The 17,649-nt window shown below is 38.7% G+C and overlaps 1 protein-coding gene across 2 annotated transcripts; it reads right to left on the bottom strand.

The window, feature by feature from the left end:
• Positions 1–3,534: 3,534 nt before the first annotated feature.
• Positions 3,535–11,565, bottom strand: LOC308703155 (uncharacterized protein). Of its 2 annotated transcripts, none has more exons than XR_014031695.1 (4): positions 11,344–11,565; positions 10,188–10,502; positions 9,378–9,535; positions 3,535–4,933 (listed from the first exon to the last, which is right to left on the bottom strand). XR_014031695.1 is itself a non-coding variant. In XM_081386479.1 (4 exons), exons 1-4 carry the CDS (start codon positions 10,630–10,632, stop codon positions 4,817–4,819), a joined length of 630 nt encoding a protein of 209 aa, XP_081242605.1. In that variant the 5' UTR covers positions 10,633–10,984; the 3' UTR covers positions 3,535–4,816. The 2 variants fall into 2 exon arrangements, 1 of the variants encoding a protein (XP_081242605.1); XM_081386479.1 differs by lacking the exon at positions 11,344–11,565 and adding an exon at positions 10,593–10,984.
• Between the last annotated feature and the right edge of the window lie 6,084 nt (positions 11,566–17,649).

The following is a 17,649-nucleotide window of genomic DNA, read 5'->3' as shown; positions in this document are numbered from 1 at the left end:
AGAATTTACCTTTCTGGACACGACAATGTATGATGGGACTTGACTAAATGCAGTTGTCAGTTTATCTGTCTTCCACATCCAGCTGTGAGCATTTTGCCCCTCGGCAGTGGTCTGTCTGCGTAAAGCTTGGTTTATTTGCTCTGCATCATGGTCCCTTGCCTCCTGGTCATTTCGCGGCATGGTAAAATCGGGTAGGTTCTTCCAGACCTTCCTACTAAAAAGCAGTTCGGCAGGACTCTTCCCAGTGGTGTTATGGTCAATAGCTCTGTTGGTACTCACATCTGCGGAGCTCCTTTTCAGGGCTTCTGCCTGCGCAATCCGTATGCGTTTCAGTATAGATGCATTCTGCCTCTCCACCTCACCATTTGCCTGTGCCCACTTAGGTGCAGAGCCGGACAGTAACGGAGTACATTTACTTGAGTACAGTACTTAAGTACAATTTTGAGAGATCTGTACTTTACTCGAGTATCATTTTTGGGGAGTACTCATGACTTTACTCAAGTACATTTGAGAGCCAAATATTGTACTCTTTACTCCACTACATTTCTATCCATAACTGTGAGTACCCGTTACTACTTCTAAAAAAGAAAAAAGAAAAAGGAAAAAAGAAACATCTCGGAAACCCTCAATTTGTTGTTTCCCTCTCAAATGTGATTGGATTGTGCAGGCGCCACTGATTGGGACAGCCTATCAGCAATCAGCTTCAGCTTTCCGCCAAAGTCAACTCCATGGTCAGATTTAGATAAGAGACGAAACCATGGACGAAACAATGGATGAAGACGCAGCAGGAGAGGCGGTATTAACATTAAGTGACATGGCATCTGACGCACAGAAGCCAATGGCACATGTCACTATGCGTATTGGCACATCCGGTGGCACATCCGGTCTTAATTGGCATGTGCCAGTGGATAGTGGCATGTGTCACTGACATTATTGGAATGTGCCAGTGGTGGATATAGTGGCATGTGTCACTGCACTGACATCGCAACACACTGACACTGACATAACACCTGACTGACACCAGTCGCGGAACATGTCACCGTGTTGCGACACCTCCAGTAGTGACTGACAGATTAATCGAACACCTATAGCCTACTGATGTAATTGTGGCACAAAATCCTAAATAAATAGCCTAATTTTGTGACATTTAAAATAACAATTAAACAAATTAAAGTGCATTAATATTTTTTCAAACGTGTTATTTGTGTCACGTCTGTATTTGATTGGTAGTGCCACTGAATGTTTTGTAATACCAGTGCTACTTTATGTTGTTTATCTCAAAAGTCACAAACTGCCCATTCTAGGAAAGACACAAAATAAATCTATAATGGGTGGAAAAATCTATAATTTATGGAAAATATATATATATATATATTTTTTGTGGTTCATTTTGTGTTTTTTTGTGGTAGGCCTATGCGAGTAGCGTTGGTTCATTGAAACAGTCACAAAATCAAAATTCCACTAAACAATAGCAAATCTCCTTTCACTCAGATCTGATTATTATTATTATGATTACTTACTTGTATTGGAGTTCGACATGCTCGAAAAATTGGCTCCTCCTGCGTTTCTGTCTCAGACTGGAGTCAATCCAGAAGCGCTGCGAGGGGGGAAAGAAACCGGTGTTGTGCCGAATTTTGACCCCTGCCGAATTATTACCCCCCTATTGGTAGGTTTAGGATTAGTTGTGGGGGAGGGGTTAGGATTAGGGGTGGGGTTAGGATTAGGCAATCAGGTACTGACTTCAAGGAGGGGGGTAATAATTTGGCAGGGGGTCGAAATTTACGCCCCTGTTGTTCCTGATCTGTCCAGTAGGGGCGTTTAGCGACTGGAATTGAAGTATGTTAAATAATCTGGTAAAGTTATTGTTGTTTAGCAATGATGCATTTATTATTTATTTTTTCGTTTGTTGCCTGTCTTTAGCTTGCGTTGGATGGCTTCCTCTGGAAAGACCCTGTTTACTCCTTGCATTAAAATATTCTCCACATGGTTTCTGGGGCAACATTACGATATTGGAAATATGTGACTATGGTGTGAACACACATATACATATATGCCTTTTATGAATGTGTCTTTTGTATGTAAATCTCTCTAAGTAAAGAGTTGAACTGCACACTCACTCAAATATTTTGATTATTTCCAACGTCATGCATGATAAAACCCACATTAAAAACTTTCCCCATATGGTTTGAAAGTAGATTCTGGTTTGAGTTGTTTCTTATAAATGAGATTATCTAATAATCTTATTTATATCTTAATATAATATTTCTTAAAATAGCTTAATGATCTGGACTAAAATGTAGGCTATGTGCACTTAATGTGGGTTTTATGAATCTCTGTCTTTACCAAGTTCTCTTTAACTTGTATCTCATAAAGGTGTGTGTTATTTCTATAGTGTGACGCAAGTTTCCATATATGGACATACTCTGTTGAAGTGGGCGTGGCCCACTGGGGTTCCCCAGGATAAAGGAACCATGGATGCGTGCATGCGCGCACGGGACTCAATACTGCCTAGTAGTTGTTCCCATTCCCCTTTTCGCCGCGCAACTTAGAGTTGTAAAATAATAGGCAATAAATTGATTTCATGCATTAAGATAACTCTTCTCATAGGAATATTTCCTTGTAGGCTATTTGGCCGTAAATATCTAGTGATTAATGCTCATATGAATAAGTTACTGAACTCCCGTAAATGGAGCAACTGTTGTAAGAGCTTTGCTCAAACTGTATGATGACTGTGAGATACAGGTGCGTAGCCTTGACGCACTAGGTATTTATTATGTCCTATCTTGTTGAAAATTATTCCAGAAGACGTTGCTCTCGAATTCACTAAATCAGAAGCCGAAAATGTTCTTAAAGCAAAGGAGTTGATGGACTTTCCAGAGTTAGCACTGCTACTTGGGCGGAGTGATTTGATCGCAGCACCTGAGAAGCCCTGCACTCCGCCCAAGTAGCAGTGCTTCGCCTTCTGAGCTTATAGTTCCCACTATGTATACGGTTAGAAGTCTATACAAATCACACGGTTAGAAGTCTATACAAATCACAACATGTAAATAGGAAAATGTTGTTATTTTGTCACTTACTGGGAGTGAGCAGTATGCTAGGAGCCGTTTACCTCCAGTGTTTGTGCTAAGCTAGGCTAGCGGTGGGTGCGTCAGGCAGAGTTACAGCACGCACGGAGATGAGAAGGGTGTGTGTGGACTTATCTAACTCTGGGGGATACGGTGGATAAGCTAAAGTCCCAAAAAGTCGAAGTGTTCCTTTAATGTCATTTTCAGTTTTCTCTGCACAATCCATCATCAGTGGCCAAAAGAAATCAAAGTGGCTTGACACTTTTTACAAAAGTGTTCCACCAACAAGTGCATCAAGCAAATTGATGCAATCCACACTCACCTGACATCAGTTCTGGGGAGCGCGCGCGCGCGCGCACACACACACACACACACACACACACACACACACACACACACGTGACGAGATCAAATTCACCATGTGAATGTCCTTTTTCATTTTTTTAATGTTTTTTTGTTTATTTTTTTTATCAGTGAGCAGAAGCACTTTGACAGGATAGAAAAACAGTTAAGGAAGAGTGACAAGCCATAGGGGAGTCATCATAACTCATTAATGGTATTAATAAAAAAATGTTTTAAAATCGTTTTACGATTGCGACTACAATCATTACACACAGACTTCTGTATTAAAGCAATTTTATTTTAGATATTTAAAATAGGAACAAAGCAGCAAATTACAAACAATAGGATAAACACAATAGAAAAATATATAAATAAACTGAAGTTTCAGGCACAATAGCAGGTTTATTTACCATGTAGTAAGAAATAGGCCCTTCTACCGAAATTTAATAACATGTAACAAAAAAAAAACAAAAAACACTATATAGTCTTCACTGTGTGAATATAAATTGATTTATATTAAAAATAAAAAAGTGATTGTCAAAAGAAGTGTTTTTTTATATTAACCTTAATGAAACGCATGGCAACAGTTTAAGAGGTTTTGCTCCCTTTAAGGATAAATCCACAAAAATAGTTACACATCCAATTTTCTCCCATTTGTTTTTCGCCAGTGTAGGACATACACTGTTTACATTTAATGCTCCTCAGTCGACACGATGTGCATTTTGACAATTGTGTGTGTAGTTTGCATGCATGTGAGGCGACATCTGTGCTCATACTTCAGCTGTACTTTCAGCAGGAGCACCACACTGAAATAACAACAGCATCTGATAGTTTGGCAGTTCATTTTCATCTAAGACTACATTCACACTCAACCCAAATCAGATTATTTGTTATTAGAATCTGATCTAAATGATTGTCTTTTTATTTTCTGGAATACCTGCATTAGTGTCTATGACCAAAAAACAACACCAGCCTCATCGAGGGGTTTTCAACACAGATGTTGTCTTACATCTATAGCCATGGTGCTGGACAAAGACATTTGGGCCCGGTTTCACAGACAGGGCTTAGATTAAGCCAGGATTAGCCCTTGGTTCAATTAGGACTGATTTAAGTAGCTTCTATAAATGTGCCTTAGAAAAAACATTACTGGTGTGAATCTCGAGACAAAACAATGACACTGACATGTTTTTAGAAATGTGAGTTGCTTTCAGGTAAAACAGCTCAAGCATGTATTTGAGTCCGGGACTATCTTAAGCCTGGTCTGTGAAACCTGGGCTAATGTTTAAAGGTGCAGTACGTAACATTCTTTTTGTTGTTCACATTTACCGAATATGATTAGATATGCACAAAATCTGATTTGGACTGATATATTGAACAAGGGTAAAGTGCTTGTAATGTTATTTCATGTTTTAAGACACAGGTGTAACCAGAAAAGATTCAGTGTTTTCTCCACAACCGTTCATGGCGACGGACACACAGTCACTGGAACTGGATCCCAATTCTTTCTTTCTTTTAAAACACAGGATCTGTAAAGAAAACAACAGAAAACTGAGCTTAGTGAAAAACACAATTACAAGACGACAAAACCAAAAATAAAACAAAATGTTGCCAAAGTCAAAGCTTAATTTATACATTTAAAGCACATTCTTTGACATGATTTGAAATATTCAAAAACAAGCAAATTATTTACTAAATTAACATTCACTTATTTTTAATTATTCAAACTGGTTTATAAATCATTCTTTCTGATCCACTGGCTTCACACATGAATATACTTGATTTTCAATTAAAGATGAACTTTTCACTTTCACTCACACTGAATACGTCAACAAAATACGAACATTAAATTAATGGTGACCAGTAAAAGGCCTGTTTTTAGTGACAATAGCTTCATCTACAGGGACACCTTTTGTTTCAAAAAGAATTAATTTATCTCAATAGATTAATCCAAACGTAGCGTTTACATGGATGTTAACACACTGCAGGAATATACAGTTTCCCGCTGTTGGCACATATACTAACCATTTTCCTAATATTTGCCTCTTTTCCTTGTTTTAAAGAGCAGACTTAATCTGTATTTATTTCAGGTCCTGATTAGGAGACGAGCACATGAACCGTTGTGTCGTGCTGCTTATGTTCATCACGCAGTAAAAGCGCCTCTTCCCGCTCCTAACACAAAGCCTCTGTGGATGAGAGTCTGAAACAAGCACTGTTGGGACGTCGTCCTGCTCCACTTCACAAACAACGAGTTTAAGGAGAATTTTAGGATGACAGGACACTCATTTATTACACTATATTTAACAACAACAGCTCGTTCATTACATACTCCTCTGCTTCATGACCTTCACTGGCTTCACGTATTCACTTTAAGGTACTACTACTAACGTTTAAGGCATTAAATGGTCTTGCACCTCCATATCTGTCTGATCTACTGTACTCTTACCGCCCGGTCCCTTAGATCAGCTGAACTTGGTTTATTGTCCATCCCTCGTTTCATTTAGTGTTAATGCTCCTAAATTATGGAATTCACTACTTACCTTAACATGTATTTTGGATAATGTGACTATATGTGTCTAATGTGATTGTAATGTGTGTGCGGGTGTGTAAATGTATTGTAATGTACAAATGTAAAACGAACTTGAGCTACGGAAAGGCGCTATATAAATAAAACTTCTTCATTACGCCGTTTCTACGTCATTGCACACGTGCTGTCCTTTCCAGTTTCGGGTTTCCATCCGTCCTCTCGATCGGATTAGAAAAGGTTTAAAACACCCCGTACAATCCAAATTAAATTTTATTTGGATTTGGCCAACTGATGTGGTTACTAGGGATGTGGCGGTGAGGATATTTTCCCACCGGTTAATCGACGTGTGGGTTTTTTAAATCGCTAATTTAAAAGCAAAACTAAAATGCGCACGGCCGCACGCATCCACAGAACATGGAGTGGCTCAAACTCTATGATCCCGTTTAAATTGAAGGTGGACAGTAACGATGTTCATTTACTTGAGTACACTTTTTGAGTAGAATATCTGTACTTTAAAAAGTTTCAATAAAAAATAATACCCAAGTACTTTAACTTCACTACATTTGAAAGACAAATATCATACGTTTTACTCCACTACATTTCTGTCAAGGCTCGAGTAGAAAGTAACGTCAGTCAGTGGATGACTAAAACGTGATTGGTGTTTTGCAGGTGACAGACAGACAGGTGTTTTATCAGTGATCACTCACATGTCCTGAATCAACTGGAGGCAAAATGGACGAAAACAGATCCTCGAATCAAATGTGCACATCCATGGCAGACAGCTCTTCCTATTTTGCTGTGTGTTACAGCGGTGTATCGCCGTGTGTTACAGCGGTGTATCGCCGTGTGTTACAGCGGTGTATCGCCGTGTGTTACAGCGGTGTATCGCCGTGTGTTACAGCGGTGTATCGCCGTGTGTTACAGCGGTGTATCGCCGTGTGTTACAGCGGTGTATCGCCGTGTGTTACAGCGGTGTATCGCCGTGTGTTACAGCGGTGTATCGCCGTGTGTTACAGCGGTGTATCGCCGTGTGTTACAGCGGTGTATCGCCGTGTGTTACAGCGGTGTATCGCCGTGTGTTACAGCGGTGTATCGCCGTGTGTTACAGCGGTGTATCGCCGTGTGTTACAGCGGTGTATCGCCGTGTGTTACAGCGGTGTATCGCCGTGTGTTACAGCGGTGTATCGCCGTGTGTTACAGCGGTGTATCGCCGTGTGTTACAGCGGTGTATCGCCGTGTGTTACAGCGGTGTATCGCCGTGTGTTACAGCGGTGTATCGCCGTGTGTTAAAGAGGTGTATTGCTGTGTGTCAGTTGTACAGCTGTGGTTGTGTTGCTGGGTTTAAAGCAGGTTGGGGTTTTATAGACCACTTGAGTCAAATGTGCATGAATGGATACACAGAGATGTGCACTTCTTTTGTTGGGATGGTATGAGTGTTAAAAAAAAATTAAGATGATTATGAGTGTCTTTTTTTGTCAATTCGGTTGTTTAATTTCTTCAATTTCTGGTTTTACAACATTCTGAAAGCTCTTAACTCCACAGATAATAGTAACTGGTAGGGTTTATTCACTAGGTTGCTTCAGAGGCATAAGATACTGTAAGTATTGCATACAACTATAATAAAACAATGCATTGACATTAACTTTTGATACTCAAGCACTCTTAAAAACGAGTACTTCTGTACTTTTACTTGAGTAAAAATCGGTCTTTACAACTTTTACTTGTAATGGAGTAATACCTGACCAGCAGCATTCTGTACTTTTACATTAAGTAAGGAAGTGTGTGTTTTGTCCACCTCTGTTAAATCGTTATTAAGATCTGCTTCTGGTGACCCGATCACAGTTTTGCTTAGTCTTCTTCTAACTACAGAAATATTTTAGACCCAAGCATAGGTTTAAAATGTACTGTCTGTCTATAGGAATTAAGACCTCAGAAGATCCTATGAATGTCCATGAATCACACTTTTGAAACTCTGTAACATTCCCAGGTTTTCCAGGTCTGTGTGAATCCTGATTTTGTGACCGTAGGCTTCACTACAGCAGCGCGTTACTGTGTGTTTGTGAATGTGCAATAAAGTACACTAAGCACAACTACAAATATGAGACCAAATACCATGTGTGTAATACCAAATAAGAATAACTCATGTGATGGGAATCAGTCTCAGCACCACAAATGTGTGTACTGGCATTTTAAGAAAGGATATACTAGTTAAAAACCTAAAATGCTGAAAAGAATCACATTATGTGGTCAAATGTGTATATAAGGAATAAAGACGCATATCGATTGTCTGCTGGGTATTTTGGCTCCAAACAGTGGATGAAACCTTACACAGAGACAGAACGCATTTAAGATCCACCGTTCACATCCACATCCACCGTCTTATAACAAAACAATATCTAAAAGCTGCTGTGTGACAGGGTGTACAGGAAACAAGCTAAAAACCCCAGAACTGTGTTTATATGATTCACTGCACAAGGATCGTAGGTGGTGGGCGTGTCCACCGGCGTTTGGGCGGAAGTGATAGTGGCTTATTTGTTTTGCTTCACTTTCACCTGGGATAATCAATGGGAGTTTGACACAGAGAGGGAGTGAGCCTGGGAGCGAAGACTTTTCTGTTGACCGCACTTTCACATGCACGCAGCACTTTATGACGTGGTAACTGCAGTACCAGTTGTATTTTTACATGTTGAAGTAGCCTACAATAAACGTTTTGAAAGGATCATCGATTGGAACTGAGTTTGTGCGCGTCGCAGTGTTTACAGTCTCTCAGGCGTTAGTCTCTCGCGGCTGCAAGATTTTTTTTGATTTGTCTAGTCTACAGCCGCTACAAGCTGGAACGAATGGGTAAAGTGGGATCCTGACACTCATTATAAACTTGAAATACACTACATGTGCAGTAAACATTTTATCACAGGTAAGTCAAATATCCAAATGTCAGTTTTATATAGTATATTTCTGTAAGCTAAGCAATCCTGTCACTGATTATGTTCCTCTCCAGTGGCTGTAAGTTCATTCTCAGAGTAATAGGACACGTTACACTCTATCAATTGCCTGTATCCCAATTGGCCTTTTGTGTCCTTAAACACTTGTTTTTTGGGGTCGACAGCTTATAAAAACTTAGTTCTGCGTTTTTTAACATGTTTGCTGCACACCCATCACACAGCAGCTTTTAGACATTGTTTTGTTTTTTGTAGTAAGTCAATATGAGGAGGAGGAAAATTCACGTAATACAAAGTCAGTGGAGACGGTTAGGTTGTTTTCCCCCGGTGCTAGAGGTTTTAGGATGACGACGAGTGTCGCTTTGCCTCTTTATGTTTCTACAATCCAAACCATAGGAATCACTTTATATTAACTTTAATATCAACATCTTATCAGCTTAACACATCATTAGAACCACAGTGCTGCTCCCATCCATCACTAAAAGCTTAAATTTAAGTAATACTTGCCATCCCGTGTTTCCAGAAGCAAAAGCACAAGATGATGATGATGAAGATGATGCAGATGAAGACTGGAATTAAATAATGTCCTCGGAGTTCAGAGGAGCTGAGAGGTGTTGGGCTGGAGGAGGAGTGTGGAGGAGATGTAGTGGAGGAAACTGGAGCTTCTGGAAGAGACAACAGGAACAGAATTAATTAAGAGGAATATACACTCAAATCAAATGACCTTTACCCAAGAACCACCTAAAACATTAATTATCAATCCTACTTTAGCAACTGTTACAAGTCCCCCCCCACCCCCACCATAAATCATGAGGAGTTAATGCTGAGACATCTGATTCTTCACATCACTTAAATCTTATCACTTATAGCACAGGTGTCAAACTCGGGTGCCACAGCCCTACAGAGTTTTGTTCCAACCCTGCTTCAACACACACACCTGCAGTTTTCAAATAAGCCTGAAGGACTTGATTAGCTGATCAGGTGTGTTTAATTAGGGTTGAAGCTAAACTCTGCAGGGCTGTGGCCCTCCAGGAACTGAGTTTGACACCCCTGACTTATAGTAATCGGTTTCAACTGAGGCTTTTGCAAAAAGCACTTGTTTATTTGGATTCAGTCTCTGCAAGTTTTAAGTGATGTTGTTGTGTGATTTATAAAAACATTTAGATTAAATAAAATGCTTTGCAATACAAATCCAGCTGAAGTAGGTGTAACATCAACTTAATTTCAAAAACTTAATGAGCACAATCACGACCATTTTTTTTTATATAATCCTGATCCTGGAACAGTTAAACAGACATATTATAGTAATATACTCACTGTAGACAACAAGTGTAGCAGTCACCTCACACACTTTCCCTCCAGTGTAGGCTTCTGCTTTATAGAGTCCTGATCTGGAGATGTCCACATTCTGAATGATTAGAAATAAACATCCTTTTCCAACTATCAGTGAAACTCCAAGTTCTGGAGGATCATCATAGACCCAAGGCTTCTGCGCAAAAAGAACAGCATCCTTCTTGTCTTCTTTAAATATAATCTTCACTACATCTGCTTTCTCCACTTCATCGATGTCGAAGGATATTGTGACATTCTGTCCATCGATCGCCTCGAACTTCGACCCAGCAACAACCAGAGCTGCAAATCAGAACCAGTGCATTAGAATAATGAGGAATAAACTGACAGCACTTTTTCATCAACCCATTAAATCATCATCAGTCTACATACCCGATAAGAGTACCAAATTCATCCTGAAAATGGTATTCATCTTCTGAAAAAGCTCCTGGATAAGCTTAAAACTGTGTTAAAAGACTCGCTAGATGCTAAATGCTAACACTAACAGGTGATAGAGGGTCGCGTTTCTTTTTTACAGCAGACTGTGTTACTGCCCTACAAAAGTAATTTGCAGAATTCCACTGAATAAGACAAATCCTTATTTAAAGTTCTGTTATGTTATGAAGAAATCAGATGCAGACGCAAATCACTCCTGACTTGTCGTCGTCGGTAGCATAATAAAGCAACGCAACATCTGAGTGACCTTTTTCCGGTTCCGGACCGGTGAGCTTTTCAAAGCTTCGAATCAGTTAAACCGATTCGCAAAATGATTCACTGTTCCGTTCGAAACATAGATTCGAAACACCACAAGTTGATGACTCTCCCCGCCCAGTGGAAATTTTGGTTTCACTAAAAACTCCGCCCACAGATCGGGGCCGGGAATGCACCTCGATCATGATCTCGAAAAACAGGTCGCGAGCAGCCCTATCAAAAATGAATATGCGCGTGCCCGCCTTTGTCCACAAGACCGAAAGTGAATATGAAGCGACTCAAATTTCAACCATTCGCGTTCCTTAATATATTAGTCTGCGTCAACATGTACATATTCACACTTAGGTTTTTACTGGTCATATTTGTACTATCGAAATATCCACTGCGTTTGTTGTGTAAAACACAATATCGGGTGGTAAAACATTTTACTTACTTGCAACTGAAGGTTTCCGAAGAGAAGACGATTACAACACATTTTAGAGTGTATAGCTGCCTTCGCCATGGTTTGTCTGTTTCGTTCTCGACGGACTTTAGTTTCTAAACGTCACAGACGGTACACATCAGTGTTACAACAACCCCCAACCAATCAGCGCAAATCCCTCCCAGTGCAGCCAATCGCAGCTTCTATACTCTTTGATCGCAGTGCTTGTCACACAAAGTACATGAGTCATGGACCTAAAGAAGAAGGTTTTAGAGTTGCGTCATCTTCGTTTACTCCAATGAGAATCGACCGTTGTTGACAAAAAAGAAAAGACCGTTGGGTGTCGACAGCAAATGGCGGCTCGTAGAGTCTATCATAAGACATAGCCTACTCAAGTTCTTTTTCGTTCTTCGCTTAGGGGTATAAAAATAGTTTTTTTTGTAGACAGTAATGTTATTTTTAAAAGATAAAAAATGCTATTATTTGACGATGTGTGGTCAACCAGCGTTGCCTGCCTTAACATATTTCAGGCTAACATGACTTTTTTGTATTTTTGTATGTTCTTAAACTTAATCATGTCATGTTAAATATGGTTTCACAAAGACAGAAGACCTGCAGGTGACGTTATTTTCTTAATCTATTGCAAACAAGTAAAATTTAATTAATCTTATATATCCCTTGTACTTACACTAAATTATGATATATCCAAGTGTAAATAAAAAACATCTGTTTATACACACACTCACATATAGACAGACATTTGCACTGTAATAACAATGGATTTATACATTTCGAACAAACTGCATGTCAAGCATTTTCTGTTCTTTCCGCCATGTTGTTCTTGTGGTCTCCACTATGGTTTGCAGTCCTGCACGAGGAGGATCCAGTTGCTCAGAGAAAGCAGTGTGAATGTAGTGACAAAGAGGAGAAAATGATCATGGTGGCTCAAGTCAGCAGGGGCAACCTAAATATAACTAAACATTTGGTGCTATGTACCATAATTAAAGACCAACACTGAGAATTTCAATGTTTATAAAAAGTTAGTTTATTTAAAAAAAAAAGGTTTGAAAAATCCACAGAGCTACAGCGTCAGTGCAGGGAGTCTTGAGGATCCACTGAATCCCCTCAAAAAATCAGCTCAGCTGAAACATATACAGATAGTCAACAGAATCTCAATGCCTAAACTCCACCCAAACGGTTTTGCTTAACGTTAGTCTAAATTTGTAGCAATATGCTCTTTCCTACAATAAGGAATTTTATTCTTTATTTCACATTAATTTATAAGGAATAAAAAGGATATTCTCATATCACACACCTCAATGTTATATTTAACCAGTTTTAGAACTTTTTTTCTGTTTACACAACGATGGATAAAACTGCATTAATAGAATGGGTTTAACCAATAGGCTGTTTGTGGTTTGATAAATTACTTTATCCAATAACATATCTAAACCACAATCTATTATATGATAACATCCCATACTAATTTAGAGAGCAATAATAAACTAAGCATTCTTTAATACACAAGTTAATTAGATTCAGATGTAGTCATAATATATAAACCTGTTCTTTTAAAAACGTCTTATCTTACCTTTTAAAAGTGCGCCATAAACGGCCTGGGCTGCGCTCCCCCAAAAGCATCGTAAAGCCTATTGATCGTAGAATAATTGCCATCAATAGTCTCTACGGTTAACTAGCTCTCGATGCTTTGGGGAAACACAGCCAAAAGCTGTTGCACTCTAAACAACCATAGACTGTAAAAAAAGTAAACAACTCGAATTGGCCTAGTCTCCGGAAAAGTGGTAAAAGGGCTGATCGCCCCGGCCGGTAACGTTAAACATCGTTCTGTTTCTTCTCTGGGTCTAAGGTGAGGTGCGGTGCCTAGGCATGTCATATATATGAGTGTGCTCGGAGGCTCCACCTTCTTTGTAGTGAAAATTTCCTCTGGCTCATTTTTCTGTTCAGTCTGTCGAGTAGGGATGGTAGAAACTAAGCTTCGAATCAATTGAACCGCTCGCAAAATGATTCATTGTTTCGATTCATTTTCGCCACGCGCGCGCTGTGACTGACCCCTGCTGGTTAGAACAGTGTAATGCAACAAACACTCAGGCCAAACATGCATAAAAACACATTTTACAAACATAATATAGCAAATGTTTTATTGAAAGTAAAATCGATCAAATGCAATTAATCTAATAAGATGGAATATCAAGTGTCTAGGCCTATATAAATGTGTTCTAAGCGGTTTGATTAACAGGGTCGGGAACAGACCACACAATCGCACATGTCTCTAGACATATTCCAACGAAGTTTTAAAGTGAAGTTAACGCATCTTCACCTCGTGGGTTTTGTGAGAGGAGAGAGATTTTGAGATAGCGGATTTTTTTGCGATATATTGACATTTATTGTGCGATTTGGTTAGTTTAGTATTTAGACTAGATTTAAGTTTACCTGTAGGCTAATGACTGATAAGCTACAGACAGTGACATATAGGATATGTGTATATATATATATATATATATATATATATATATATATATATATATATATATATATATATATATATATTTCTATTCATCATATAGCATCATTAAATAAACATGTAAATAACTGCTTCAACACTGATAATTATCATAAATGTTTCTTGAGCATCAAATCATCATATTAGAGTGATTTCTGAAGGATCATGTGACACTGAAGACTGAAGTAATGATGCTGAAAATTCAGCTTTGATCACAGGAATAAATTACATTTTACTATATCAGATAGAAAACAGCTGTTTTAAATTGGAATAATATTTCACAATAATAATACTGTTTTTGTTTGTATTTTTAATCAAATAAATGCAGCCTTGGTGAGCAGTAGATACTTCTTTTAAAAACATTAAAAATCTTAGTGACCCCAAACTTTTGAATGGTAGTGTATATATATATATATATATAACATGCACATATATATATTTTTTTTAAGGGCTCGTTGTCAACAAGGCAAGTGACCACTAGGGGTCACCGTGGAGAGGGGCGTCAGATTTTTCGACTAAATCAAACAAAATCTCAGTAAAAAGTCTTCTCTAAGAGTAGGAGACTTTTATAAAGAAGCTAAAAGCAGCTTTCAGCAAAGGGCCCCAACTGTCAAACTTTTAACTCAAAACACTCTTGTACAAACACTTTGTAGATAAACTGCATGTTAAAAATATCTGTAACCTGGAACTTTTCTTTTCTCAATGTAAAATTAAATACAATTGAATTAAAAAATTCACAAACAATTATGCAGTTAATTAACCATATTTGTGATTACACTTTAATATGATGCGTCAATTTCTGTAGGCCTACTGGAACTGTTGTAATTTCTCAATGCTCTCAAAAGCTCATTATCTGACAGGTGTTTCGGCCAGAAAGCAGGATCATTAAAACTCTGTGTGTGATTATTCACTCAAACCTTTATCTGAACCTCTCACCGTCGACCGGGCATATCCGCCATGTTTTGTAGTTTTTTAACATTTTTTACTCGTGTTTGTAGTTCCTCCTCCAGAGCGCAATGGGTTGTGGGCAATATTAAGTAAGCATGGATCCACACTTTGAAAATCTACCAGAAGTATTAGACCATCTGGGGACTTCTGGCATCCTCTTTTCAACATAGGCTATGCTTTGGGACACACTTCTTAGACTAATCTCACATATACGATTTAGGATGAACAGTGTGGACATTGAGACGCAGGGTCAGAGACAGTTCACCCAATCCAGAGCAGAGCAGCCAAAGCGTATTACGTCAGAGACCATTAGGAGAGGGGAGGGGTTCATTTCGTTAAAAACGAATCAGCCAATAGAAAGGGAATGTTCAGGCTCAGGCTCAGGCTCTGAGAATATGCTGTGGTGCATTTAAAACAACTCCGGTAGCAGCCATACAGGTAGAAATGGGAGAATTACCACTAGAGTTAAGGAGGAAACAGTTAATGGCAAATTATTGGGCTGGTCTACAAGGGCATAATAATACTCATCTTACTAAAGCAGTACTACAGGAAAGTTGGGAGTATGGGAAAAATTTAAAGGTGCCCTAGAATGTGAAATTGAATTTATCTTGGCATAGTTAAATAACAAGAGTTCAGTACATGGACATGACATACAATGAGTCTCAAACACCATAGTTTTCTCTTTCTTATTTAAATCTCGTTTTTGAAAAACACCCCTGAAAAACAGGCGAATCTCCACATAACACCGACTGTGACGCAACAGTTGGGATCATTAATATGTACGCCTCTAAAAATTTGCATATGCCAGCCCATGTTCAATGCCAGGCGAAACTGCACAGCCGAATCATCGGAAGTTCTGCAGGTGAAGAAACAAGCAGGAGGGAAAATGGCAGATCTATCTATAATCTATCTATCTATAATCTGATACCGCTACAGTTTAATTCGAAGTTGTTAGTTGCTCTGCCCATTTCACCGCGGACTGTTTTTCTAACCTGGAACAATATCAAGCAGCCAGGCTTCTCTCGGCGTATCAAACGGACGAAGGGGGCAATTTCAACTAACGTTATATTCCCGCAAGCGGTAAGTAGTGATTTTATTAACGATAATTTACATTGTGTTATTTAGATCCAGCGCGATATTGTTTTTTTCCTCGAGAGACATTGTGGCTTGCAAACGAGCGAACGAAGCATGGCAGTTGCTCAGTGTTTGGATGTAACGTTACAAATGAACACAAAAATATTTTTTTAGCTCCTTCATCCGAGCCTCTGGAGAACCAGTGGGTTAATACTAAAAAACTTCTCACGATTTGTTAATCCCGATAGCTGTAATAGTAAAAACGTATAAAAGCTGTAATAGTAGAAGTTTTCCAGATAGCTCTACATTTAATGCCAGATATTTCATATGCAAGCATGTCAGCCAATCACAGCAGTGGGCAACAACACTGAAGTCTCACAGCAGACACGCCCCTTCAAACAGAGTGTTCAAGTCAAAGGATGAAATCAGGCTAGGAAATATGCCCTTTATTTCTAAATTATAACAAATTTTGATCTAAAAAACATACTAACATTATAAGGGCACCCTAGGAAACATTATAAAATAATAAAATAATCCATTCTAGGGCACCTTTAAAGGAAAATTTTGGACGAATTGGAAATGATATAGCCAAATAATTAGAAGTGTATAATTTGAGGATAAGTCCCACAATAGTGTATCCAGAGATTGCTCCATGGAAGATAGTTTGTCCTGAGATAGACTGGTTTGTGTTACAGGAAAAAAGGAAGGATCAGGAGGATATTAATTTAGAAAGAGTGTTCAAAAATCGGTTATTGGAAAAATATAATGCATATATCCAGATTTATACAGATGGAGCTAAGAATCCAGAGACAGAAGCAACAGGATTGGGGGTGGTGATACCAGATAAAGGAACAGGAATCAATAGGAGAACATCGAATAAATTAGGGGTATATACAGTGGAAATGCTAGCAATATTAATTGCATTACGATGGGTAGAAAGAACGGGACAGAACAAAGTTTTGGTATGCTCAGATTCATCATCAGTATTAACAAGCTTAAGGTCATTCAAATCCAAAATTTGTCAAGATATTCTGTTTGAAGTTCTCCAGTCAGTAACAAGAATAGTAAATCAAGGTAGACAGGTAAAGTTTATATGGTACCAGGACATGTAGGGATAAGGGGGAATGAAATGGCAGATAAATTAGCAAAAAGGGCATTAACAAAAGGAAATATAGAAATGCAAGTTAGTATTAGTAAAGCAGAGGTTAAAAGTGTGATATGGGAGAAAATAAATCAAAAGTGGCAAGAAAGGTGGGATAGAGAGGGGAAAGGGAGACATTTATATCCAATTCAAAGGGAAGTTAAAGATACAAGGGTTGGAAGTGGAAATAGGAGAGAAGAAATGGTGATATCGAAGTTAAGATTGGGACATTGTTTATTAAATAAAACGCTTAAGTTGATAGGGAAACATAATACTGGACTATGTGATGGGTGCCAGGAAGAGGAGTCTGCAGAGCATGTTGTTTTGAGATGTAGTAGATATGGAGCTCAGAGAGAGATGATGAGGAATAAGTTGAGGGAGATGGGAGTTCAGAACATTACATTAAAAGGGTTATTGAGCAGTGATAGGGTTCTGAATAGAATTTCTTTCTTCTGCTGAACAGAAAGGAAGATATTTAGAAGAATATCAGTAACCAGACAGTTTCTGGGTCCCATTGACTTCCATAGTAGGAAAAAATATATACTATGGAAGTCAATGAGACCAGAAACTGTCTGGTTACTGATATTCTTCTAAATATCTTCCTTTCTGTTCAGCAGAAGAAAGAAATTCATAC

This window comes from Scardinius erythrophthalmus, assembly GCF_964197995.2.
Source record: "Scardinius erythrophthalmus genome assembly, chromosome: 15".
Classification (NCBI taxonomy): domain Eukaryota; kingdom Metazoa; phylum Chordata; class Actinopteri; order Cypriniformes; family Leuciscidae; genus Scardinius; species Scardinius erythrophthalmus.
Note: the sequence above shows the minus strand (reverse complement) of the source record. Positions and strands in the feature narration are given on the sequence as shown.